The sequence below is a fragment of the Lissotriton helveticus genome, chromosome 5_1 (genome assembly GCF_964261635.1).
Source record: "Lissotriton helveticus chromosome 5_1, aLisHel1.1, whole genome shotgun sequence".
Taxonomy (NCBI): domain Eukaryota; kingdom Metazoa; phylum Chordata; class Amphibia; order Caudata; family Salamandridae; genus Lissotriton; species Lissotriton helveticus.
Genome location: NC_136065.1, coordinates 935,112,383 through 935,139,319, shown reverse-complemented (window position 1 = coordinate 935,139,319; position 26,937 = coordinate 935,112,383). Strand labels below are relative to the sequence as shown.

Below are 26,937 nucleotides of genomic sequence, written 5' to 3'. Positions count from 1 at the left end.
CACAAAAGTTGGAGAACCGTACTTACAGGTAGGGAACGTTTTAATGCCAAAAGGAGTTCCGTCAGAAAAAATGCAGGGATATCAAAATCTTTGTTCTGTTTCCCCACTCCTCCTAAGCTGCGGAGGCATTGCACGATCTGGACACCAAGAGCCAATATGTATTTATGCCTGCTTTTTGCACCTGAGGCACTTTGGTAATACAGAAGGGTCCGCGGGTACTTGCCCAGACCCTGCTGCAATGTAGATTGCATCGGCACAAAATTTGAACTGCCCAACCCCAAGGGGTTGTTCCCTCATTTGCATTGGAGGGAATGGCCCAAGTACGCTACGTTATTGTACGTGTGCAAACAAGTAATTGAGGGACGCACTGAATGTGCGCCACCTAAAAGTTGGCTGACTGTCCAGCCCGTCACCTCCCTCTTTTAAGGGACACCCTTAGGAGGATGCATCACCTGCAAGATAGTGCAGCCACTTACTGTACCTGCCTGCGGTGAGATCCTTGCCCCCTCTTAACACTAGGTTTCCTCCAAAATATGCAACTTTATATTCCTCCATCCTTTTTTCGACCCCTTGAAAGATTGATCCATTACTCAATATGGAACAAGTCCCGTTGCAGAGTGCCTAATTTAGAACATAATTACTTAGCATCCCAACGTCCGTGGGCGACTCATTGGATGGCAGGTCTGCACCTAGCGGACACTGCGCCGGACACCCCTGCTTGTAGTCTGGTGACTATCCTCCATTCGTTTCACCCCTGCGCCAGGATGCCTCGGCCTATTCCCATGTAGCTGCAGGTGGCTTACCCCTGCTTTTGCCGCAGTCTGTATCTCACTAAACATGTCACGACCTATGCCCCTGCAATCACACTGCTGGGTATGCCCATGGGTCAAAGGATCACCCAATGGTGGAATTATTGGCTTGGCACAAGACAGGCCTTCATACACTTGGAGATTTATACCGCGACTGCACACTCCTTCCCTATGAGACACTAACACAGGAGGACTGTCTACCCCTTGGCTGCTTTATAAGCCACACTTCATGGGTTAATACACTGCAACACCACTAAGAAGACCTTTCACAAGACCCGTCTTCAAGTCATGGGTACGGTACGACATCTCACCCAGTAGTTTGCTGATTTGCTTTGGGTGCTGGCTGCTATAGCATTGACGCTATTGCGACAGCTCTGGGAGAATGATTTGGCTCGACCATGCACCACTAAGGAGTGGTACATGATTTTAGCAAGTCCTTCTTACATCCCCGGTAATGCCAGGGTTTGATTGATTCAGCTTTATATCATACATAGAGCAAATCTTACTCCCGAAAAAAATTGCCGGAACTTCCATAGGATGGATGCAGCCTGCTCCCTGCTGTGACCTACTAGACGTGACATTCTACCTATGCTGTGGTCGTGTCCCTCATTGTAGCATTACTGGTGCAAGGTTACATGCCATTTGTTCACATGTACTGGCAGGCAGCCTACATGCACATGGAAGGTTTGCGTAATGGGCCTAAATCCTAGGGATCAGAAACATGGACCCACCACGCGCTTTTTAGAACTCCGACTACTGGTGGCCAAGCGCCTGATCACAAGGCGTTGGAAATCCTACAATCCGCAGTCAGTGGAGGACTGGTCGCGTTCTGTCCTCACTTGGACCCGAGCAGAAGGGGGTTGCCCTCCACAAGGAAGATACCTTGGGTCTTCACAAGTACCCCATCTCATCTAATTGAAGTGCCATCCTGACTGACCTCCAGATTTGCTTACTTGCTGATGCAGAGACTGATGACCCACCATTCACCCCTGACTAGGTGCACCCGCAAAACACTTAACATTGCGACCCACATTATATTCCTACATATATTGAGATGTGTGCTTTAAGTTGTGTGACACTATTCGTAACAATGGAAGAAACCAGGGGTGAATTGGGACTGTTTGGAGATGCGGCAAATCCCCCCCGTTTACTTTTTCCTCTTCCCTTTCTCCTCCCCCTTCTTTCCCTTTTATTTTTTCTAATTTTTTTGTGATTAATAATTGCTAAAAGTTGACAAGTTTTGAATATATTTGATGCCATTACCAAACAGTGCCATGGCTAGGATCGTACTGTACCGAGTAGACTCCTTGGAAGTATTATTGTAACTTAAATGCAGAATTTCTGTATGATGCCGTCCCGCTTGACGAATCCAAGTCTGTCAGATGTGTGCTCATGACATGCCATGCTGTAATCCTAAAAGTGTCTAGCTTTATTACTGATTGGGCTGTGAATATCCTGTAATCTAATACACCTGACACTGTAATATGATTATGCATGTAAAATCTCAATAAACAGATCAAACAAAAAAAACACTAGGTTTCCTCCAATAGTAGTGGAAGACAGAGCTGTGATTTGAAAGCTGTGTCTTCATTAATGAACTGTCCCCAGCTCAATGCAAATCGTCACTGTTCGCACCTGTGATGGGGATGCCGGCTTTTTTCCAAGTAATTTGGCGCTCAATTGCAGTCTGTGCCGTGCACACTAATTTCGGGGTACTATGGTGCAGATCGGAACAGTGCACATGATAGGTAATACAGCCCAGGCCAAGTGTGCTATGCTGTTCTCTCTGAATCAGATCGAAGATCTGCTTTTGTCAGACATGTTTCTTGTGACCTAGGGAGACCACGATTCTGGCCGAGCAGTTGCCAAGGTTATCTTTGTTAACATTGGGATTAATTAACACATTACCAATTGCTACAGAAAGCCATACTCTATCTAGTGTCAGGGAACACGTCAATAAGGTTATCCAGTATTGGGGTATCTTTCATAGATTCACATGCTTGAATCATCCCCGCCGTTGAGGTGGGAGTCTCACGGTGCAAATAAAATATATACATAATAGGAATAAAATATCATACAATAGGCAATAGTGGACCATAAAGTCACTATACTAGCCTGTCCTAGTCTTTTTGTAAAAAGAACCACATTTGGAACCCGGCCAATCAGGCTCCAGCACCCTGTAGAACACTCCACAGAGAGGCAAGTACCTCCAATTTTCTATCGCATGTCGTGTGACAGGGAGTCTCCCTGAGCTCTGCTCAGTTTTCACAAAGTCTGCTGAATACTGCGAGTACAGGATGTCTGAATCTTCTAAGAAAGGATTAATCTTGCCTTGTGGTTCCTGTGGAAAAAAATAGATTACATTTTGAGGATCCCCACAAGGAATGTATATACTGTTTGTATCCTTCTCATAAGGTCAAGGACTGCAGGATTTGTAGAACCTTTTCTTCAAAGACCCTAAAGGATAGAGAAGGCAGGTTATTGATCTGGCTGGAGACATTGAAGGTGAGATCTAAAGTGGTGTCTGAAGAGGATGATAGTGAGAGCTTTCCAGTATCTAAGAAGAGAGATGGATCTGAAGAGCCACCTGAAAGAGCTGGCAAATCATCTAAAACGTCTCTTCAGGAGGCTGGCCGCTCTTCCTCTTAAAAAAAGAAGCTTTCTTTCTCTTCAGAAGGAAAAACTGTGGAAACATCAAAAGTGCCACTGAAAACGGCATTGAAGCAGTCCAAGACTCAGTTAGAGTGTATCAGATTGTCGTCGTCGTCAAAAAAGACCCTGTCGACGACGAAGCCACCTCCGAGCTCGTCGATGCGATCTCCGTCCGACGGAAGAACCGGTAAGATCTATACCTTCAACGACGAAGACTGCATCGCCTCCGTCGACGATACCGCCGACGATCAGTGTCACGTCCGTCAATGTCACCATCGACGATGGCACCATTCTCGTAGACGCTCCCACCGTCCATGACTGTTATATTCTCGTCGACGCTTCCACCGTTGTCGACGACCTCCACTTTGACGATGACATCGTCGATGATGGGTCTTCCGTCGACGATGACGACAACGTCGACACAAACCTCGGTAATTGCAGCTTCAGCTGTCCCTATGTCTCCATCCATGGTTATCTCGTCGACGATCGCACGGAAAAGGCCTTCTTCACTGCAAGTGACTCATATTTTATCGTCAAAATTAGCATCTACGCTCACGTCTGCGAGGGGCTACTACCACGACCCTTCATACATTTCTCCATTGCCTCCGAGCCATTTTTTGGAAGAGTCAGAGGATGATGGGCTGTTCAGTTCTACACCCAGCCCTTCTCAGCTTCATGTTGAATACAAAGAAGATGATGAGGAAGAAGAGTATTATGAGCCTTATCAAACAGAACAAAGGCCTCAAGTTTTATGGGCTCGTCAGGAGCCTGTAGTTTAGATGCCCGTAGCTTTGGTAAAGGACTTGGCAGCTATGCTGCAAGATTACCACACTCATTTTCCAACTGCGGCTGACCATGTTTAAAGACGGCTTTCTCCTCCATCTGTCTTGCATACTTCAAGTTCATCTGCACCGGCTGCTGGGCCTCAAGATACTGTACCTTTACCACAAGACCAAGGGGTGCAAGATGACGAGGAAACGGTCGCTGAAGAGGGCAAACTCCCTAAATCGCAAACAACCGTGGATGAATAGAAGGATTATGTAATCCCTACACCATCATCGCCAGTTCCCCAGGCAGTTGATCCCCCTCCGGAAGACATCGGAGGTTTCCATGCAATCATGGAGAGAGCACCGACACAATTTCACCTGCCTATGCCTGTTAAGCAGTCCGACTGATCCCTCTATGATTTTAAAGATCAGAGCAGGAAATCGGTCCGCCCCATTCCCATAATTGATCATATCTGGAAAGAAGGCGTAAAGATTATGAGGAACCCTCTTTCTGTACCAGCAATTCTTCCCAAGATTGATAAGAATTATAAGGCCCCGAATGAAGCCCCTGCTTGCATGTCTGGTCATCCTAGGCCTGACTCAGTCATCTCTCAGGCCGCTCAGCGCAGGTCGAGAAATCCCTTGGTGCCGATCACTGTGCCTCCTGACAAGGATGGTAGGAGGCTCGACAATATAGGAAAGATGTTTACCACCATGGCTGGTGCTTTCGTACGTGCCGCTACCTCATTGGCAATCCTAGGGAGGCATGACCGCCAAATGTGGTCAGATATTGCCCCATACCTTTAGTTTTTACCAGAAGATAAGAATTAGGAGGCGGGAAAGTTTCCCTGGAGGGGGAAAGAGCAGCATCGGGAACTATTGACATTTCCATGGATCTCGCCTCCCTAGGATTCCAACAACTGGCTGGAGTGGCGGTCCTACGTCAGCTGGGTTGGCTTAAATCCACCACTTTCCGCCTGGAGATTCAAAGCAAAATCCTTGTCATGACTTTTGATGGGGATGCACTCTTTGGCAAGCACATCGATGATGCCTTGCAAGAGATTAATAAAGACACCGACACTGCCAAAGCCCTGGGTACACTTCAATACAGGAGGACTCCTTTTCGAGGCGCCCGTGGCAGAGGGTCTATCTCCTTTCGTGGAGGTTACCATAAGTACCAACCCCAGTCTTTTCAGGCCAGATATCGTTTTCAACCGCAGCAACAATCTTACATAGCGCCCCGTGCTGCCGCTTACAGACAACAGAACAGGAGGAAACAGCCCCAGCAGGGCAGAGATAATGGTAGGAAACAGTGACGTTTCCCCAACACCTGTAACAGTTCGACCACACTTCAACACCAAGACACCGAACATTTCCCGTCATTTCAACCAATGGGAAAAGCTGGCCTCGGACAAGTGGGTCTTGGAAATAATAAAATGCAGACACACCCTAGAATTTGTAAACCTTCCCCCAAACCCCCCCCCCCCCCTCGCCCCCCAATCCACCTTTAAAGAAACGTCCACCACATCTAGCTCTTCTCAGGAAAGAGGCAAGGAGTATGCTACAAAAAGGAGCTATAGAGAAAGTGCCTCGCTCTCAAGTGGGGAGAGGTTTTTACTCCTGTTTCTCTTTAGTCAAGTAAAGGTCGGGAGAATGGAGACCAATCCTAGATCTGAGGAAGCTCAACAAATACCTGCAAAAGAAATCATTTTGCATGGTTACTCTTCAAGACATGCTACAGCTCCTAGACCCTGCAGACTTAACGACAACATTAGATCTGCAGAATGCATAATTCCACATCCCGATCCACCCCAAACATCGAAAGTTCCTCCGTTTTACTGGGGCAGGTGCGCATTTTCAGTTCAAGGTTCTCCCTTTTGGCCTACGTTCAGCTCCAAGAATTTTTACAAAAAACCTTGCTCCGGTTGCGACTCATCTCAGGCTGCAGCGGCTGCAGCTTTTCTCATATCTGGACGATTTTGGCTAATAAAAGCTCTGTCTTTTCAGCAGGCTTCAGAAGCAACACACACCTGCCTTCGCATGTTTAAATCTCTGGGACTGTCTCTCAACTCCCAAAAATCAGTTCTTCTTCCGTCTCAAAGAATTCAGTTTCTGGGAGCCGTTTTGGACACTAGCCAGGACAAAGCATCCTTGTCCACAGAAAGACAATTGCATCAGGTTTCTCTAGCGTCCGATCTACAAAAAAGAAGGTTAACTTCTGTGAGGGAGATAAAATCCTTTCTCCGCTCATCACATTACTATAAAGGTGGAGCATCTGCCAGGAATAAACAACACTCTGAGTAACCCTGGGCAAAGCACTACGCTACGCTCGTGTAGTTTGCGAAGTTTGCGCAACTTCGCACTACGCGAACTGCACGTAGCACAGTGCAAACATGCGTAGCATAGTGCAGTGGTCATTTTTTTGCTTGCGGTCCTTCACGTCAAGTTGGCGACCGCGAGCAAGCAAAATGAAATCCTCGTGAGACTTTTTCCTTGTTCGCGATCAGCAACATCAAGTTGCCGATCGCGAGTATGGAAAATAAACCTCCCAGCGAGATTCTCAACGCGGGGAGGTCAGGTTTCTCACTGCGAGTGGTCGGGCATGCTTGCGACCGCTCGCGATGAGAAACTACCAGTCCGCGTTGAGAAAGCTGCAGCTCGAGTAAAAATCTACTTGAGCGGCAGAAAAGTACAGCTCGCACTGTGCAAAATGCCGTTTTCAATGATTGCACAGTTCCGGATGCTTGTCTGCACTGTGCATTCATTGAAAACTACATCTTGCACAGTGTGAACATGCTACTACGCAGTTCGCGTAGTGCTACGCGTAGCTGGCGAAGTGCACTTTGCGTAGCTATGCGTAGCGCTACTTTGCGAACTACGCCCACCCTGAACTCTGAGCAGAACATCAAATTCTTGCTACGAATGGGAATTGGAGCAGTCAGTAGTGGAGCGCATTTTTCAGATGTGAGGCAGACCTAACTTGGATCTCTTTGCCTCCAAGACAAATCGGAAATGCCCATTCTATGCCAGTTGGGATCCGGAGAAGGGCTCTTGGGGAAACGCCTTCATGATGAGATGGAAGGCGATTTTTACTTACGCTCCACCCCAATTTTGCCACTCTAAAGCTGGAAGTCCTCTGTCTGTGCAGCCTAAAGCTCATTCCACAAGGGCTGTGTCATCATCGCTTTTTTCTGGAGTGCCGTTGGAGAAATTTGCTGTGCTGCAACCTGGAAGAATTTGCACACATTCACACAGCATCACTTTCTAGATCTGGCTACAGAAGCTGAGTCAGCAGTTGGTCAAGCAGTGTTAAGCAACCTTTTCAAATAAGGTAAGCCTCTTTCAAGAGCTAACTACTTTGTTCATGCTTTTGAATGCCGTCTCTTTTAATTGTTGATGTTTCCAATGTCTCTCTCATATGATGTGGCATATGTTAAATAAGTATGTTTACGATTCTATGTCAGGACCGGAGGCGTGGATTATGCTGATCTTTCTTAATTTATTGCATAGCAGCCACTTTAAAGAACAATAAACTACCATCCCCAAGAACAAAAAGGGAATGTCAAAGGAACAAACATCATAACAATAGGGTACTCGTAGGTAGAAAGTCCCATCCGATGCACCAATCAGATGTCCCCAGGGTCTTGATAGTCCTCTGTCCCTGTCCACAATTCCTCTTTTTTCACTACTAGCAGCCAAGATAAGTCTACCTTTCTTTCTGGCGCGTTCTATTTACTGCTTATTTCATGTGTATGCCTTTATTTTGCTGATTGCACTCATGCGCGCTATTATTGTATTTCCTTGATTGTTGTTATAGGTTTCACAGGTCGCGTTCTCTCGCAATCTCCTTCCGTTGCCGTTTCCCTCACGGCGTGGTGTGGGGGTGTGCTTGCCATTTTAGTTAAGATGCGTGTCGCCCGTTTTGACTGTTTATGCCGCTTTTGTGCTATAGTGTTTACTTTGTAGTTTGCTTCGTAGCGGGCCGCCGCTACACGGTGCTCAGCTCCCTAGCGGCCGTGACTCTGTGCTGACTCGCGGTGTCCTTGTGACACCGCCAGGTGGCGCCTATCGGCGTCTTTGACGCAGCAAGCGCGCTTGGGATCCCGCGCATTCCTGCCAGCGCATCCCTGAACGCCCCTGACAAGGGTCGGTATCTTGCCATTAGGCAAATTTTGTTGATTCTCTCCACGCCTCCCTTGAACGCCCGTTTAGCGGGTCAGTACCTGCCATTAGGCAGTGCTATTATTATACTATCTGTGGAGGGTCTGTACTAATAGGCCCATAACGCTCTGCTTCCAGGGTCTGTAGAGCAGTTTTCTGCAAGGACCCTTGGCAGACTGCCCTTTTAGATTTTGCACTTGGGCTGTTGGGGTCCTAGGCTTTCGGAACCTTCTATTGCGGACACTGTCTGCCCACATCCCGGCTGAAATCCAGCCCCCCTTTTATCTGAGGCTTACCACCTCCTTGGCCATATTTCTTTGAGAAGAGTCATACTCTTCCTCCCTATGGCAACCTATCCGGACGAAGCCTATCGGGATGATGAATGGGACGAAGATCCCCTGGCGGCGCTTCCCTGGGGCGATGACTTTTACGATGCAGTGGATGAGTCCATCCACAAAGCAGTAGAGCAGGCCATGAACCCCCTTGAGGAGCTCTGTCCCGCAAAATCGACCAAGCTTGCGAACGGCTGACCAGACCTGCGCAAGCCTCTTCTACTGGTCCTGCTACTCCTGGCACGGCCGTGGATACACAGGAACCACCACCTAAATGAGCTAGAGATGCTGGCGCGGATTCTGACGCCTTCTCCCGCCTTAAGCGGTCTTTTCTTGCCAGTTGTGTGCCTCCAGCAGGTTCTGCTGCGGCTTCACCTGCACTCCCCTCTACCTTGGCGAATAGGGACCCCGGGGACCAGGGGGATGAGGATGCCTCTCCTGAACAGTTCCGACCCAGGCTCCCTTCCAAGTCGGCGTCAGCCACTTCTGAAACCAACTTGTGTGCAGATATGCTGGACCCGGACGATGTCCTACACCCTCGCTCCTCTGACTGGGTCCCATCGGAGAAGGTCCCCCAATATGTAGCCAGCAGGATCCGCCGCCCGCTTGAGCCAGCAACCCGGAACTGCCTTAGGGCAGAGTGTCCCCGCCCTTCTTTGGAGGGGAAGGAAGCCGCCACTCCGGAGATTGACCCCAGAATGGCTACCTTCCTCCAAAATTTTAAGGACTCCAAAAAGGGCATAGACCGGTCCTGGCGCGCCTGTCAAGATAAGCTTTCGAACGTCTTGGGGCCCGCTACCAAGATCCTTGATATGGCGGAAGAAGCGAAGGCGATACTAAAGGGGGTGATGGACGGAGCGTTTGAGCAAATCAAACACACACCCCCAGTCAACTGATCTGGGTTTAATCCATCACCATTCTTTAGCCCACTCAGCCATCCCATTTCAGACATGGCCATATGCAAATCAGTCTGACCCTGTGCCTCATGGGAACAGTCCTACTGAAAAAATAACAGGGGTTCTGCCCATATTACCCTCCCATACCTGGACAAGGAGCATCAAGAAGATGAAAAAGTAGAAAAAAGTAGCATTGAGGGATTAATTCGACATTTAATTAAGAACATGGAAAAATTATCTTGTTCTATACAACTTAATATGTAAAGAATCAATCGCAAATTTCTGAGGACATATAAACATGTACAAAAAAAATGGGAACAGTCTAGCCCGAACTGCCAAGCCATGTCTTCCATGGACTGGAAACAAGCATCCTGGGACCGGTTTCGGATTCATAATCCTCATCAGCCAGGCTATCTTGAATCCAGTGGCCAAGTGAGCAAGGGACTCACGTCTGAGCATACCCTGCCACACTTAGGGCGAACAAAGCGATACAAAAGGGGATGATGGACGGAGCGTTTGAGCAAACCAAACACACACCCCCAGTCAACTGATCTGGGTTTAATCCATCACCATTCTTTAGCCCACTCAGCCACCCCATTTCAGACATAGAAGCGAAAGCCTCAGGTTCCCTCATTTCTCCGGATCACCTATTCTCATGGGCCCAGCGCGTAGTGGTGTTCCTAGGCAATGCCAACTGCGCGATTTCCACTGAGCGCCACAGGTCCCTTTTCATCAAGGTCGACCCCAAGTTGGGGGACCTGGCGGATACTGAGGCAGGCCTAGTTGCTCAGGGAGGCCTTTTCGGCGAACCCTTTATTAAGGAACTAGGGAGGTACGTTAACACCTTTACCTCCCTGGATAGGGTCCAATCTTCCATTCGGAAAGTGTTTTGCCCCTGGGTTTTCCGAGGGGCGGGAGGTCGAGGTAGGGTCCGCTCGACCGGCCATCCAAATCAGGGCAGAGGGCAGGGCTCCAATCAACGACAATATCAGGATCAAGCCCGCTTCGGAAATTTCTATCCCACCCGTGGACGACGAGGCAAAGGTAGAGGTGGCGGCAGAGGAGGTGGCGGAGCCAATTCTTCCGGTGAGTGTTCTTCCTTCTTCCCTTCTAACAGTGGGGGGCCGTCTGGCGCATCTTTTCCCAATGTGGACTTCTGTCACGGGGGATGCTTGGGTCCTGCAAACAGTAAGGGGATTTCATATAGAATTCCTAGGCACTCACTCCTCCCTGCCCTCTTTCCTTTTCCGAGGCAGACGCCGCTTTAGTGGACCAGGAGATTCAGGCCCTTCTCAGCAAGAGGGCCATAGTAGAAACCCTGCCTCATCCCAGGGGTTTCCTCAGCAATCTTTTTCTTGTGGCAAAGTAGATGGGGTCAGCGTCCGGTTATCAATCATCGGGAATTCAATGAGTGGGAGGTTTGCTGCCATTTCAAAATGGAGGGAATCCACCTCCTTCGAGATATTCTCAGACCGGGCGACTGGATGGCGCGTCTCAACCTCAAGGACGCTTATTTAGCGGTCCCCATCTTTCCCCTCATCGCCGTTTTCTTCAGTTTCCCTGGCGCGACAAAACTTACGTGTTTACCACCCTCCCCTTCGGGCTGTCTTCCGCACCTTAGTGTTTCAACAATGTTTTGAGGCCAGTAATAAAACACCTTTAGGCGTCGGGAATGAGGCTCATTGTGTATCTGGACAAAATTTAGTTAATGGCGCAGAACGCCAGAACACTATCTCGTCATCTGCAGACAGCGGTGGCCCTGCTTCATAACCTAGGGTTTGTGATAAACGAATCCAAGTCCAATCTGATACCCTCCAGAGGGTTGTTTACCTAGGTTTCTTGATAAACTCAGTGGAGTCCACTCTCAGCCTTCCTTCTCGCAAGATGACGAAGATTCGCCACGAGAATCGGAGGGCTCTTACCTTGTCTCAGATTTCCCTCAGACAGCTCACTCGGATAGTGGGCCTCCTGTCCGCCTCCATTCAGGCGATCTTTCCCGGCCCGCTCCATTACAGAGCGCTTTAGCAGCTCAAGGCAGCCCACCTTAGCAGGGGCCGCCCTTACTCTTACAAGGACTGACTGACTCCAGACACCAGGGAGGAACTTCAGTGGTGGCTAGCCAAAATGGAGGCCTGGAATGGTTGAGCCATTTTCGGATCCGCGCCAGATATAGTTATTGAATCCGACTGTAGCAGATCCGGCTGGGGCGCAACCTGCGGCGACTTCACCACGGGAGGTGTGTGGTCGAATTTGGAGCATGGTTTACACATCGACTGTCGGGAACTGTGGGCGGGCTCGTTCGCGATCAAGTGCTGGACGAAAGACTCAGTTCGCTCCTTCGTCCTTCTCAGGATGGACAATGTCTCAGCAGTCCGATATATCAATCATTTTGGGGGCACGCACTCTAGGGCCCTTTGGGACCTTGCTGCAAATCTCTGGCAGTACTGCCTAGAGCATCACATCTCTGTCACGGCGGAGTACTAACTGGGCCTGGAGAACCAAGTGGCGGACTTCCACTCCCGCCACTTCCACGATCTGAGTCTGTGGAAGCTGCACCCGGGAGTGTTTACGGATCTCCAGAGCCTCTGGGGTCTTTTCTCAGTGGACCTCTTCGCCTCTCGCCAGGATCACCAGCTGCCTCGGTTCTACAGCTGGCGTCCCGATCCTCTGGCGTAGCGAACAGACTTGTTCCTTCAGGATTGGCGACAGGAAACGGGTTATGCTTTTCCCCTTTTGTGATGATAACCCGGGTCTCGGCCCAGGTTCGTCGCCAAGGAGCGAACATAGTGCTCATTTTGCCGATCTGGAGGTCTCAAGTTTGGTTTCCAGTCTTCTGGGACTGTCTTGGGATTCTCCAATCCCACTCCCCCACTTTCCGACTCTTCTTCTAAGTCCGGACGGCGATCCTCACCCGTTGATCGAGCAAGGCTCCCTGAATCTCATGGCTTGGCGGATTACAGGGGACGATGGGCAGTCCCAGGACTTTCAGGAGCGGCTGAGAGCTTCTTGTCCAAAGCTTGGGCAGATAGCATGCTCAAACGTTATCGTTCCACTTGGAGACGGTGGTGTCGTTGGTGTCTGCAACGGAATTTCAATCCCGTGGCAACCGATGTGACCGCCATATTGAACTTTTTGGCCTCGCTACCAGAGGAAGGTCTTGCCTACAGTACTAACAATACCTTCAGATCTTCCAATCTTGGCAACCGAATAGATTCTCGTCTAGGAAAGAGTTTTCAGCGAAGCTGGCCATGCTGCTATGTCCGAGCCCTGGATGTGTCTGGAAGAATCTTCTATCCCACTGGTGTAACATTTACCATTTGCAGGCGCATCAAGTGTGGGACGACTTCGGTCTCCTATCCTGCGTTTCCGGACTCCCCGAAGCTCTGTGTGGTTGCTTGCCTCAAAGCTTACGAGGAAATGACAGAGGAGTTGAGACTGCCTGGGGAATCCCAGTTACTCATTGCTCTCAAAAAACCTCATAGGGTGGTGTCCTCCCCCACGATTGTCCATTGGGTCCATTGGGTCATGCAAGAGGCAGGCATTGATCTACGTACCTTTGGTGCCCATTCTACTAGAGGGGCCATGGCCTCAAAAGCTTTTGCCCTGGGAGCTCGTCTGGAAGACTCACACTCCACCTTTAAACGGTTTTACTTCAAACCGGTTATTGACATGGCTCAGTTGGTGGAGAACAAGCTTTAAACAAGCATGATCCTCGCCTCCGGTCCTGACATAGAATGAAAAATTTCCTAGCTAGCGTAACGGAAAGTTTCTATTCCATTAAGGACTCGGAGGCGAGGATTATCCCACCCAGGGTGCAACTTTGTTGGCTGTTTCCCTCCCACGTAAGTACAGTGTTTACTTTGGAATACGGTATTGTGATTGTGTACATACATGATGTGTTCTCTCCTCAGGGCTAATCCTTAGCCATTTCTTTTGCTTATGACTACTTTTGGTTTTTCAGGGGATTTGACTAAACAAGACTAATGAGACGGCTGTGTTGGCTGACTGAGTGACAAAAGAGGAATCATGGACAGGGACAGAGGACTATCAAGACCCTAGGGACATCTGATTGGTGCATCGGATGGGACTCTCTATCTACGAGCACTCTATTGTTATGATGTTTGTTCCTTTGACATTCCCTTTTGGTTCTTGGGAATGGTAGTTTATTGTTCTTTAAAGTGGCTGATATGCAATAAATGAAGAAAGATTAGCATAATCCTCGCCTCCGAGTCCTTAATAAAATTAAAACTTTCCGTTAGGCTAGCTAGGACATTTTTCATTATATTTCACAAAGTGTCTAATGTGGTCTATATAATACCCACCATCCGCTAAGGGACTAGGATTTTTTTAGTGCTTGTTATTCTGATAGAAGCATGTGAATCTATGAAAGATGGCTCAATACTGGATAAGAAAACGAGTTACTTACCTGTAACTTCAGTTATCCAGTTTTGGTATCTTTCATAGATTCACATGCGACCCACCCTCCTCCCCGGGGAGGCTTCCTTTATTACTATGTTATACTTGCTATCACTTGTGCTACGAAAATCTGAGGGACTTGCCTCTCTGTGGAGTGTCCTAGAGGGTGCTGGAGTCTGATTGGCTGGGTTCCAGATGTGGTTCTTTTTACAAAAAGACAAGGATAGGCTAGTGTAGTGACTTTATGGTCCATTATAGCCTATTGTATGATATTTTATTCCTATTATGTATATATTTTATTTGCACCGTAAGACTCCCACCTCAACGGCGGGAATGATTCAAGCATGTGAATCTATGAAAGATACCAATACTGGATAGATGAAGTTACAGGTAAGTAACTAGTTTTCGTAAGACGTTGACATTCCCCAGGCATTTAATTGTATACCTGCCAGCTTCATGAGCTATCCAAAATGTGATGTGCCATCACTATGCTTTTGTTTCTACATGGAGCGATGCAAGAGTTAACCAGGAAATTATTTTCAACCTGATTGTCTAGGCTGTCCAATACTGCCTGTCATCCTCCATTTCTAGTTCTTCGTTGCGATGAAATTCGCCCAGAAGACACCGCAATTAGGAATCGGAGAAAGTTACTTTAACATGACTCCATTACTTTTAGCTTTTAGCTTCTTTCCCATTATCATTGCCTTTCTGTTTGACCCTTAGGCCGTTATCAGAAAGCTCATAATGAGTGGCTGCATATTAGGTCTGCGTAGAGAAAGATTGTGTAGGAAGAAAAAACAATACATTAAACATACAGAGCGGGACTTTGGGCCTGCCAGCTAGACCCAGTGATGTTTTCTGCTGTTTTTAGGGCGAGGCCTCCGCCCACGTAAGTGGGAGGAGTTTCGAGATCCTAATGTTAAAGAAGAGGAAAAAAAAGTATCTCCTAGGGCTTTGGCGAGACAAATTCCACACATTCCTTAGTGTGTTCTGTCATCTGGCCAGTGATTCGTCTTCGTTGTGGTGTCGTTTTAATAGGCTTGAAGTGATAGGGTAAATGTAGTTTCCGTCCGCCATGTTGGGCATTTTTCGTTCGTGTGCGCGCAAAGAAGTACATTAATTATAATTAGGAGCTGTCAGGGTGCCTCCGTAAGTGAATCCAGATGGCCGGGCGCGTTCACCATTCAGCAGCGCTCCGCGCGCAGCTGCTGCATGCCAGGCCGGGAAAGGGCTTCATTAGCCTCACTCATCCGGCGCTGAGACAGGCCCCCTCCCTCATCTGTATCGGCGAAACAGGACAGATGCAATAAAGAGTGCCTAGGAGCTGGCTAGATGCACCATGGAGCGCTTCGAATTGGGTAAAAGATGCCCGTTTCAAAGCAGCCACATGCAACTTAACATACTTACAAGCGGGCGTGTGTGTGTTAGAAACCAACTAATGTTAAACCATGTGTCCGCTATCACTCACTCTCTTCTCTCCACTACTGAACAGACAGAATAAGAGGGCCACTCTGGTCAGTCACTCATGAGTGACACTAAACTCTTCCCACAAGACCTCTGCAAATTATTGCGATCAAGCACTTCCTCACAGATGGTACCCGTTCGGTAAAGCGCTTTGGCGACGCGTCAGAGGCATGAAGCTCTATATAAGCACAATTAACATTACAGTTGCAGAGATATAAAATCGTCAGGTTTCACCCAATAGTTGAGAAAACTACACCATAAATAACAAATTACATGATGTTTGTTATATGTTTTACATAGCAAACATTTTCAGGGCTCGGATTGTGCATGGCTCTAAGAGCCAAGCCAGAGCCTGAGCTTGGCTGTCCCTGTTAACTTGTTTCCTCTCTCACCTCTAACCCCAAAACCCATTTTCAATTTTAAAGACGGTGAAAACAACATTTCGACATGCTGACGTTGAGATTGATGGAGCACTTAACAGGTGCCTTCTCCGTGGCCTCTTCTGCCGTGATTGGGTGGGCCAAAGTTCACATTTGGGTGGGCCTGGCCCCTGCTTTGGCTCCTCGTAACCATGGGCAGAAGGAGACACTGGCTGAAGAACCATTAACTCACTGATGTACTCGACCAGCGTTCAACCCTGTTGCCTTGTGAATATACAAAGATTGCAGCAACATTAACCAACTGAGCTATCTTACCCGGATACGAGGGTGTGATCTGCAAATTAAACACGGAGCTTAGAGAATGTACAGTCGCTCACCTAGGTTTGTCCATTGGATTCTTCCCTGAGACCTGCAGGCTACACCCATACCTCAGCAGCATGAGCATTAACCCTCAGGACTGTTTTACCAGCTAGTGCGCTTCCATTTGTTTTCGGGCATAGCCGCCTGCGTGTGATGGGACTACGGGCAGTGCAGAGTGCAGAATCAGAGTGCAGAATCAGAGTGCAGAGTGCAGATTGAGAGTGGAGAGTGCAGTTTGAGAGTGCAGTTTGAGAGTGCAGTTTGAGAGTGCAGTGTGAGAGTGCAGTGTGAGAGTGCAGTGTGAGAGTGCAGTTTGAGAGTGCAGTTTGAGAGTGCAGTTTGAGAGTGCAGTTTGAGAGTGCAGTTTGAGAGTGCAGTTTGAGAGTGCAGTTTGAGAGTGCAGTTTGAGAGTGGAGAGTGCAGATTGAGAGTGCAGTTTGAGAGTGCAGTTTGAGAGTGCAGTATGAGACTTGAGAGTGCAGATTGAGAGTGCAGATTGATAGTGCAGTTTGAGAGTATACAGAATCAGAGTGCAGAGTGCAGATTGCAGTTTGAGAGTGCAGTTTGAGAGTGCAGTTTGAGAGTGCAGAGTGCAGTTTGAGAGTGGAGAGTGCAGTTTGAGAGTGCAGTTTGAGAGTGCAGTTTGAGAGTGCAGTTTGAGAGTGCAGTTTGAGAGTGCAGTTTGAGAGTGTAGTTTGAGAGTGCAGTATGAGAGTTGAGAGTGCAGTTTGAGAGTGCAGTTTGAGAGTGCAGTATGAGACTTGAGAGTGCAGATTGAGAGTGCAGATTGAGAGTGCAGAATCAGAGTGCAGAGTGCAGTTTGAGAGTGCAGAGTGCAGATTGAGAGTGGAGAGTGCAGATTGAGAGTGCAGATTGAGAGTGCAGTTTGAGAGTGCAGATTGAGAGTGCAGATTGAGAGTGCAGAGTGGCAGTGAGTGCAGACTGAGTGCAGAGTGACAGTGAGTGCAGAGTGACAGTGAGTGCAGAGTGACAGTGAGTGCAGAGTGACAGTGAGTGCAGAGTGACAGTGAGTGCAGAGTGACAGTGAGTGCAGAGTGAGTGCACAGTGAGTGCAGAGTGACAGTGAGTGCAGAGTGCAGAGTGACAGCGAGTGCAGAGTGACAGCGAGTGCAGAGTGACAGCGAGTGCAGAGTGACAGCGAGTGCAGAGTGACAGCGAGTGCAGAGTGACAGCGAGTGCAGAGTGACAGCGAGTGCAGAGTGACAGCGAGTGCAGAGTGACAGCGAGTGCAGAGTGACAGCGAGTGCAGAGTGACAGCGAGTGCAGAGTGACAGCGAGTGCAGAGTGACAGCGAGTGCAGAGTGACAGCGAGTGCAGAGTGACAGCGAGTGCAGAGTGACAGCGAGTGCAGAGTGACAGCGAGTGCAGAGTGACAGCGAGTGCAGAGTGACAGCGAGTGCAGAGTGACAGCGAGTGCAGAGTGACAGCGAGTGCAGAGTGACAGCGAGTGCAGAGTGACAGCGAGTGCAGAGTGACAGCGAGTGCAGAGTGACAGCGAGTGCAGAGTGACAGCGAGTGCAGAGTGACAGCGAGTGCAGAGTGACAGCGAGTGCAGAGTGACAGCGAGTGCAGAGTGACAGCGAGTGCAGAGTGACAGCGAGTGCAGAGTGACAGCGAGTGCAGAGTGACAGCGAGTGCAGAGTGACAGCGAGTGCAGAGTGACAGCGAGTGCAGAGTGACAGCGAGTGCAGAGTGACAGCGAGTGCAGAGTGACAGCGAGTGCAGAGTGACAGCGAGGGCAGAGTGACAGCGAGGGCAGAGTGACAGCGAGGGCAGAGTGTCAGGGTGCAGAATGAGTGTGCAGGGTAAACAGTGTGTGACTATGCAGGGTGACATTGGGAGTGTGCGGGTGAGCAGTGTGTGAATGTGTAGGGGCAGTGTGTGAGTGTGCAGAAAACACCAAACACACATACACCACACACACATAACGCACACACAAACCACACACCTCAGTCTCTCAACACCACACACTTGTCACCACTCAACACAACACACTCACCACCACACTCACTCCCCAGGCTCACCCCCACAGACTCACCACCACACACTCACCAGCACACAGAAAACAACACACACAACAACACACCCCCAGCCGTCAATGAATGCTTTCACCATGCACAAACACCAACAACCATCATCCATCTGTGCACGCTTTTACCAAGCACACACCCACCAGCCGTCAGTGCACCCTTCCACCAGGCACACACACCTCCAGCCGGCAGTGCACTTTTCCACCAAGCAATCGCAGTATGGTACACTTTACTTTTAAACATATTCATATAAAGCACAGCAGGCCACCATTGGTAAAATTACAATTTAACCAAGATACTTCCACTACACACCACATGCACACACTCCATAACACATGGCAAAAAGACATTGGCATTTACAATGCCATTAGCTCAAACTCAAATAAATCCGAGCCCGATTGCATTTCTAATGCTTGTTTACATTTTGCTTCGGTCCATCACAGCATACAGCACGAGTCAGCCTACTTTAGCCATTTACCTCTTTTAGTTTGAGCGACGTTATTTTGCCTGCTCAGTTATACACATCTGCTTAAAAAGAAATGCTCTTCAGTGCCAGGGATTGTGGGCTAATATTTTACCTTAATAATGCATATTTTCTCTCCTTACGTCACCCTTTATTTTTATTATTTAAGACATTTCTTTTTTTAAACTGTCTTCAGGTTACAATAATGTAAAGCCAACATAACTTTTTTTGTTCCACCAAAAGGAATCGTATTTTCTGTGATGCGAGTGTAAAACTAAAAAGAGTTTCAGTACCTGTTATAAACCGATCCCGCTCTGTTTAATTATAATAATGTGCGAATCTTAATTGGTTTTTCAATTTATATTGCAAGCATATGGCTGCCACGGTTAACCGTATGCTTGCAATAAAAAAGCAAAACGGAAAAAAGTGAACATTCCATCAGCTTCCCAAGAAGATCAGCCTGTTTGCTTTGCTAGTGCTTGTTTTATGAAGAGAACTGGCAAGGGTGCACATATGTGCAGGAGTTGGGGTGTGCTATGCAAAATGTAAACATGTGGGCTACTCGCAGGCGAAGCTCCGTATTGACGGAGTTTCCTATCCAGCCTCTTGGCTGTGACACGTGCAGGTTAAGAATGAGAACGAACCTGCAGTCTAATAGTAAGAATGACTATAAAGAGAGTTAGCTTTTTCCACTGTGCAGGAAATGTTAATGAGTTATGAATTAGCCTTATGTGTAATTTTGTTTTATAACATTTGACATTTTATCTTTTTAGGGTGGGATAGCTTTTGTTGCCATTAAAGGAGCTTTTAAGGTGTATTTCAAACAGCAGCAGTATTTGCGCCAAGCTCACCGCAAAATTTTAAATTACCCCGAACAAGAAGAGGTATAAGGACGTAATTACCATTTCCTTTACAGTCTGCGACCTGATTCCACTCTGTTGAACTGAATCTATCGCTCATGCATAGTCCAGCGGTGGGGATTTGTGTGATGCTCCTGATTCCAGTTTTTTACAAACGTAATAAAGCACTTTCGTATGACTGGATAAAACTTCAGTAATCACTGAACCCAAGAATATGATATAGTTGTGTTTTTTATGCATCCCCTGCCGGCAGTCATGAACAGTTTAAATAGCATGGAACGTGATTTTTTTCGCCTCCTGGATATGTGATTGTGTTAAGAAAAACAAATGTTCGTAGTTTTTAGGCATACACGGACTGCTCCTTTCGACTGCCTTTTGTAAATTTAATACATGCACAATATTTTCATATGGAGAAGATCGGCTGGATCCTGTGGAAACAGTGAGGGGCTTTTTAAAATATATTTTAATTAATTTTTTTTTGTTAAAAGGTTTGCCAAGTTAATGTGTTCGACAAATGTGCTGTTGTGACCTTTAGCTATAGTCCATCGAGGTGAGCTTTCTCATTATGAATGAATAGTTAGTATAGTGGCCACCACAACTGAAATCTAAATGTAAGTTCACACTGTGACTGGGAATTTACATAGCTGGACGTTCTGTCACCTTGAAGACACAGAAAGCACAAATTGTATTCCTGTACGAAGTTCAGTACTGTTATTTTGCAGTCATTTATCCCCACTGACAACATGAATGTCATAGGAAATTTACTGCAGTATCTAATGATAAACTTACCTGACTTGTGAGATCTGATGTTTCACTTGGAATCAAACTACGAAATGTGTTTTCTTTTCCATAAGCATAGATGGTGTTTGATACAAATCTGTGTGCAATAATGTTAATTTTAATGGCACATTAAGTGATAAGGTGACGCCTACATTCGAAAAAGTGTTTTTGTGTAAACTATCAAGAGACCTTTTGCAAATCTAAAATAAAAAATGCAGCGTAGTTAATGGCCCAAAAGTACTGTGAGGCTGACTTTACTAAGAAATACTACATGTGACTGACTTTTTTTTTTGTAGGTACAATTATTGCAATCTGAATTTCTGTTGCCTTATAAAGTATGATCTGTAGATTTCTCAAAACTGTATTTATTCATTTGATGGCTGATTTGTAATAAAACTACTGTGTAATTGTTTGGTACTTTATCCTCTCATCTGGCCACTATTAGAACATCTAACAGTAATAGAGGTTTTAGTCTTCACTTATGTGCTAATTAAAAAGAATAAAAAAATCTGACATATGAACAGGCCCTCTGAAAAAGGCACCTAGGAACCAATGCAATTCGAAGCACTTTGCAGACTTGTATGGGGAATGAAGTGCTTTACAACTGCTGCAGTACAGAATACAAATCAATAAGCTGTAAGTGATAATAAGATTGCTTCTGATGGATCTGCAGTCTCCACCTTTGAATTATCTTTCCAAGATTGACTGGTCTAGAAAAGCTTTCCCCCAACAATATCTCTCCAGCACTTGTGCAACGCCATGCAGTTACATCCACGCCGTCCAATTTGATAATACCGGACTATGTTGGGAGCCAACCAGTATTAATGTCAACTCTTCCTTTTCTATACAGCTTCAACAGCGTTCAGTGCTCTCTTGGTGTCTCACCAATTAAATTTATTCGGCAACCAGGTCAAATGTCTCCTAAAGGTTCAGGGTTTAAAACTGGTTGCAGATCACGCAACATAATGTTACTTTTGGATCCACAAGATATCTGTATGTGTGTTCTGGAATCACAACTTGAATGCGTCCATTCAACTGAAGACCATCAAGAAGCGGCAGGCCCAGTTGTTTTTGGTTAAGGCCCAGAGTGAAAGAGACGACTAAACAATCTTTCACTGCAGATAAAACAAAAAGCTCCACAGCTAGGAGAATTCCTCCTAATCCTTGAGGAAAGGGTCCAGCTAACGAGACTGTTCAATCTCTCTTCTATTCTCCTGTTGACTCTTCATTGTCAGATATGATTCTTACAATGCAGAAGATTAAACTTGAGTTTCCTGGTCTATTGGTTGACCTGTGCAGGTTGAGTCCTCCCAGCTTGCAATGCTGGTTCTGTTCAGGATGTTGCCTACATCCTGTAGGCCACATACCCAAGAGGGGAGCAAGTACCTGCGGTCTGGGTGATTCCAAAAGCGCCGACCTCAGCGCCTTCTTGTGCCACACCTCAAAGGGCGTCACTACTCGCATGTTAGAAATCAAAGCCTGCCTAGGGGCCACCCCTGTTTTAGTCAGAGCTTCCACTGGTGCATACAGATACACTGTCCATGAAGTGACTACAGCACATTTGCGAAGCTGTCAATCTTGAAGGCCATTATTTGGGCGGTGCGAGAGATAGATAAGACTAGCTTCAACAAAGTTCCCTTGGCACAGCATCTACCTAGGGCTCAGATTGGCCAAAATGGAGGAGTTATTTGGCTCTGACTGTGAAGACTTTGCACTTCCTGATACAGACTACAGTCGCAGAGGGAAGGATAATTCAGAAGCTCATAATCTCCTTTGCCACTGTACTGATTCTGGCTTATATGTGGATTTAATAAATGTAAGTGGCCTTGACACTTCACCTGAAAGAGACATACATTTCTCCTTTGGCCCTACTTCTGAGGACGTTTCCTCATTTTTGACTGTGGCACAAAAAGCAGTTGACGACTTGGAATGAACCTGCCCCCCCTAAGGATGCAACGTGTCACTTGCAATCTTTTTCATGAGTCCTTGCTTGCATTTAATGAAGCCCCTTTGGATACAATTGTGGCTGCATGGGAGAAAGCCTTTTGGGGGCCCAGCAGTCCACCGAAAGATTGCCAGACATCTGAGGCCTGCTCTAGGTGACCTTCACCATTTGTCCTCTCGCTTGGCATCTGAAACTCCTCATCTAAGCAAACCCGAATGCTTTCTCTGCAGCATCTCATGTTGGAGAGTCAAAGAATCCTGGCTCTTTGTACTGAACAGCCTTTGCTTCTCGTACTGCCACCTGCCTCCTGGGCTAATATGTTCATGCTTTGTGGGAAGTGGTAAAACGGATTCAGACAGATTTTAAATGTGGGCTGGACTCTGCAGAGACTCTTGCTTGACTGATTAGCACAGCTGATAGCATGCCCGTATGCATTTTAGTTTTTTTTGTGGAGATTTCCTAATTGTACGTGCCTTTTATTGACGAGCAGTTGTTTGGAGATAAAGCAGACTTCCCTTTGTAAAGTTTCAAGAATAGAAGAGCTAGCTAATACAACTCAGTCCTACACAAAGCATATTACTCCTGTAACACTAGGACCAAAATGGAAGGGAAAGAGGACTCTACATGTAGACGACCATGTGGGGAGGAGGGCACGTTCTTCGACATACTATGGGGATGTCCTCTCATCCAGAGATACTGGAGCGCAATAGTGACACAACTACAGATAGTGCTGGGCAAACAAATACAGCAAATACTACAACAATGTCTGCTTAATATATGGTAATCAACAGACCTCAATAGTAAGGAGCTTATTTTGGTTACAATAGGCTGTGCAATAGGCAAACAAAGCATTGCGAGAAAATGGGGAGTGGAGATGCTCCCCACCATAGGAGAATGGGTGAGAGTTATGGACTGGGCGATGGTGACAGAAAAGTCAGTCTATGAAAAAATAGGGTGTCCCAAGAAATGGGAACAAAGCTGGAACAAGTGGAACACATAGATAGGACAAATATGCACCCCAACCATACCAGAGAAGGGGAAACCCCCAGGCAGAGATCAACCTAGAGGGTACAACTAACTGTAAACTTTAAATGTAGTTTTGCTTGTCAGTGGATAATGATACACTAAAGGTGAGGATGTGATGTGGTAATTCAATAGCTGTGGTGATCAACTATTTGCAAATTTAATAATAAAAATTGTTTTTTCTCAGTTCAAAAAGAATTGTATTGAACAAAAGCAGGGTGTCAATACAAAGTAGAAACAATTCAAGAGATAAATGTTAACAATCAAGTAAAACAATATGTCAAGAATAATAAATAACTAAAACTAAAAGCGGGCTTTAAAGCAAAAGAGAGGAAACAATGGTTATGAATACAAAAACAATGCAATAGCGGGGGAGTATAATAAGATGATGAAGACATAGGGAGCGTCAAGGGTAATTAGGGAGGTTTGGAAACTTGTTGTTGAGCAGGCTGTAAATGGAACGAACGTTTAGCACATACATCAAGATATAATGTAACCGGAAACCATAATTGCATACATTTCGTCGCCATATGAATAGGGAAGACAAAAGCAGTATCCAGCCTGTGATTATGACATACATTGTACCACCATGCTTTAAAGGAAATATTTGGAAAGGTTTTTCCAATTGACTGTAATCTGCTGAAATGCAGCAGCCAGCAACAAATCGATAATTTGAATATTAAGTGAAATGTCCTCCAAGCAAGGGGAAAGACTGCCCAGGGAGATGTGAGTAAAGGAGAAAGAAATGTGGGTATGGAAAATTTCGTTAATTTGGGACCAGACCTGTATCCAAAATTCATGGACAACCTTACACGAAAATAACATATGAAATAGAGTAGCATGTGGGGAAGAGCAGGACCAACAGAGGTCTGGGGTTGCGGAAAACCTCTTGCTAAGATCCAACGGTGTGAAGAGAAGCCTATTATAAATGAAAAACAGGGATTATGTCAAGGTCGCTGCTCTGGATGATTTGCGAATCTTAGTCCAAATCTTAGTCCATAAAGACGTTGGCCAAGATGTGGCGAAATCACATTCCCATTGTTCTTCTACCTTAGTTTTAGGCCTGGTGGATTCTGTGACATGAAGGTACTTGTAGATGGCAGAAGCTTTAGACGTGGTTCGCAGAAAAGAGTGGAGGTGTGAAGTGGAAGTAAGAGGCGTGGAAGAAGCACCAGATTGTGATAGCCGGGTATATATCGACATGATTGCTTCCTTAAGTAAAAGATATTTGCGGGCAAAGGAAATAGGTAAGTCAAAAGATTGGCGAAGTGTCAAGAAAGGTACAAATATAGAGTTAGAGAACAGTTGGGAAACCCAGATTAACCCTTTTTGCCTCCAGGACTTCCAGTAAAAGGGCTTATTGTTAATCAATAAGTGCGTGTTTTGCCAAATGGTGGAACGAAGGAGATCAGCGACTGTAGAAAGGGGGGATGTGGAGGAGAGGAGCAATTTGGTGGTAAATTTATGCAAGGGAGTGGATAGTGAAGAGGGTTTGCAGGAGAAAGACAGATATTCAGCAAAAGAGAAAGAGGAAAGTGAAAGACGCTCAACCGTGACCCATAAAGGGCAAGGATCAGCAGGATCCTGTAGCCAAAAAGAAGCTTGTCGCAAAAGAAATGCTTTCTGGTAGGCTGGGAAATCCGGGAAATTAACTCTGCCTTCCAATTTCGGTCGTATTAGTCTACTAAGAGACATCCGAGATTTCTTGCCATTCCAAAGAAAGGAAGATAAAATTGAGTTAATTTTCTTAAAGAATTTTGAGGGGATGGCCACTGGAATGTTGGAAATCGTGTAAAGAATTATGGGGGACAGCATCATCTTAATGGTGTCAAGGCGACCCCACCATAACAAGTAAAGAGGGTGCCACCTAGACGTTAAATCTGATATTTTCTGAGTACATTTGTTCAGACAAAGAGAGACAGTGTCTGAAATGGAGGGGGTAACATGTCGTCCTAAATATTTAATATGAGAAGAACTCCAAGTAAAGTTAGATTCACTGAAATCAGGTTTGAAAGTGAACTTTGTTAGGGGCAGAATCTCACATTTGTCATTATTAAGTTTATAGCCAGAGATTAGAGAGTATTCATGCACTACATCAAGAAAGGCAGGTATGGATTCAGTGGGATTGGACATAAAGAGCAAAATGTCGTCAGCATATGCAGCCAGTTTGATATGAGAGTGCGGGGTTTGGAAACCATGAATGTGAGGGTGTTGGTGAAGTTTGGAGAGGAAAGGTTCTAAAGCTAAATTAAAAAGAAACGGGGACAAGGGGCATCCTTGACGGACACCTTTTCCTAGATCAAAAAAGGAAGAAACTAAACCATTAGCACAAACAGCTGCACGTGGGTTAGAATAGAGAAGGGATACTAAAGAGATGAATTTAGGACCAAAGCAAACCATTCGAGGGTAGAAAACAGATAGGTCCATTCAACCCTATCGAACGCCTTCTCGGCATCCAATGTAATCGCTGCAAGAGAGTGTTGTAGACGCGAGGATTTCGACAGGCCATTAAACAGAAGTCTAGTGTTGTCAGTGATAAAGTGTCCTTTAACGAAACCAGATTGTTCCGCACCTAACAGATCAGGTAACAGGAGATCTAATCTAGCTGCAAGTGATTTGGCAAAGATTTTGTAATCGATGTGAACTAAAGAAATGGGTCTGTAATTTTTGCAATATTTAATGTCCTTCCCCTCCTTGGGAATAAGGCATATGTGAGCGTCAGAGAAGGAACCTGAGGAGCTACCCAAAGAAAGAAATGCACCTAATAGAGAGTGCAATTTTGGTATGAGGAGTTTTGAGAAATGAAGGTAAAATTCAACTGTGAAACCGTCTGGTCCAGGAGCCTTATCTTTTTTGAGATGTTGGAGTGCAGTGAGTAATTCTTGCTGGGAAACATCTGATTCTAAAGAGGTAAGATCAAGGGGAAAATGTTGAGGTTTGTGTATTCTGGAAAAGAAATATGATAAGGATTGGGGGGAAGGCTGAGTTTCAGAAGAGTACAAGGTATTATAAAAGAGAAAACTCAGTTAAAATATCAACATCTTTGTGTTTAAGATTAGAGTTATTATCATAAATTGATTCAATATTGGGGGCGTGGCTTAGCACGCAATGGCGATAGACGTGCCCGGGTAGAGCTCCTGCTTGAGCTCCCCTACCCCGGGACATTTCTCCGCCTCAAACTATCCTATTTGGCCTGAAACTGCTGGCGGAGCCGCCCGCACTCCTTGACCGAACGCAGGCCGACTTTCGAGTGAATCGGCCGCGGGGCTCCGCACCGAGGCCAGCGGCGGTAACCCGCCCGACTTGCCAGAGACTCTGCTGGGCGGCGCGCATACGCGAGACCGCGGCTCCCTGCGGCCTACTAGGCCTCGACCTGCACCTTGCCGGAGATGACCCGGCTGCTGAGGGACACAACTACCACAGGGCGCATCGGCCCTTGCTCTGCTGTGATCGGAGCCTTCCTGCTCCGAGCCCCCGGAACACCTTGGACGGTGGGACGGCGCGCCGAGGGCGGCCGGGGCCTGCTGCAGACCGCGACTGGCGGAAGAGGACCTGCGAGGGCGCGGAGGCGTGGGAGC

At 46.7% G+C, this 26,937-nt stretch overlaps 1 protein-coding gene across 1 annotated transcript in view; it reads left to right on the top strand.

The window, feature by feature from the left end:
• Window positions 1-20,806, top strand: part of MARCHF5 (membrane associated ring-CH-type finger 5) — a 350,016-nt gene extending 329,210 nt beyond the window's left edge. Inside the window, exon 6 of the mRNA XM_078643427.1 lies at window positions 19,525-20,806. Coding sequence (XP_078499553.1) covers window positions 19,525-19,641 — 117 coding nt within the window. The 3' untranslated portion in view covers window positions 19,642-20,806. The remainder of the gene's footprint in view (window positions 1-19,524) is intronic.
• Window positions 20,807-26,937: the final 6,131 nt, after the last annotated feature.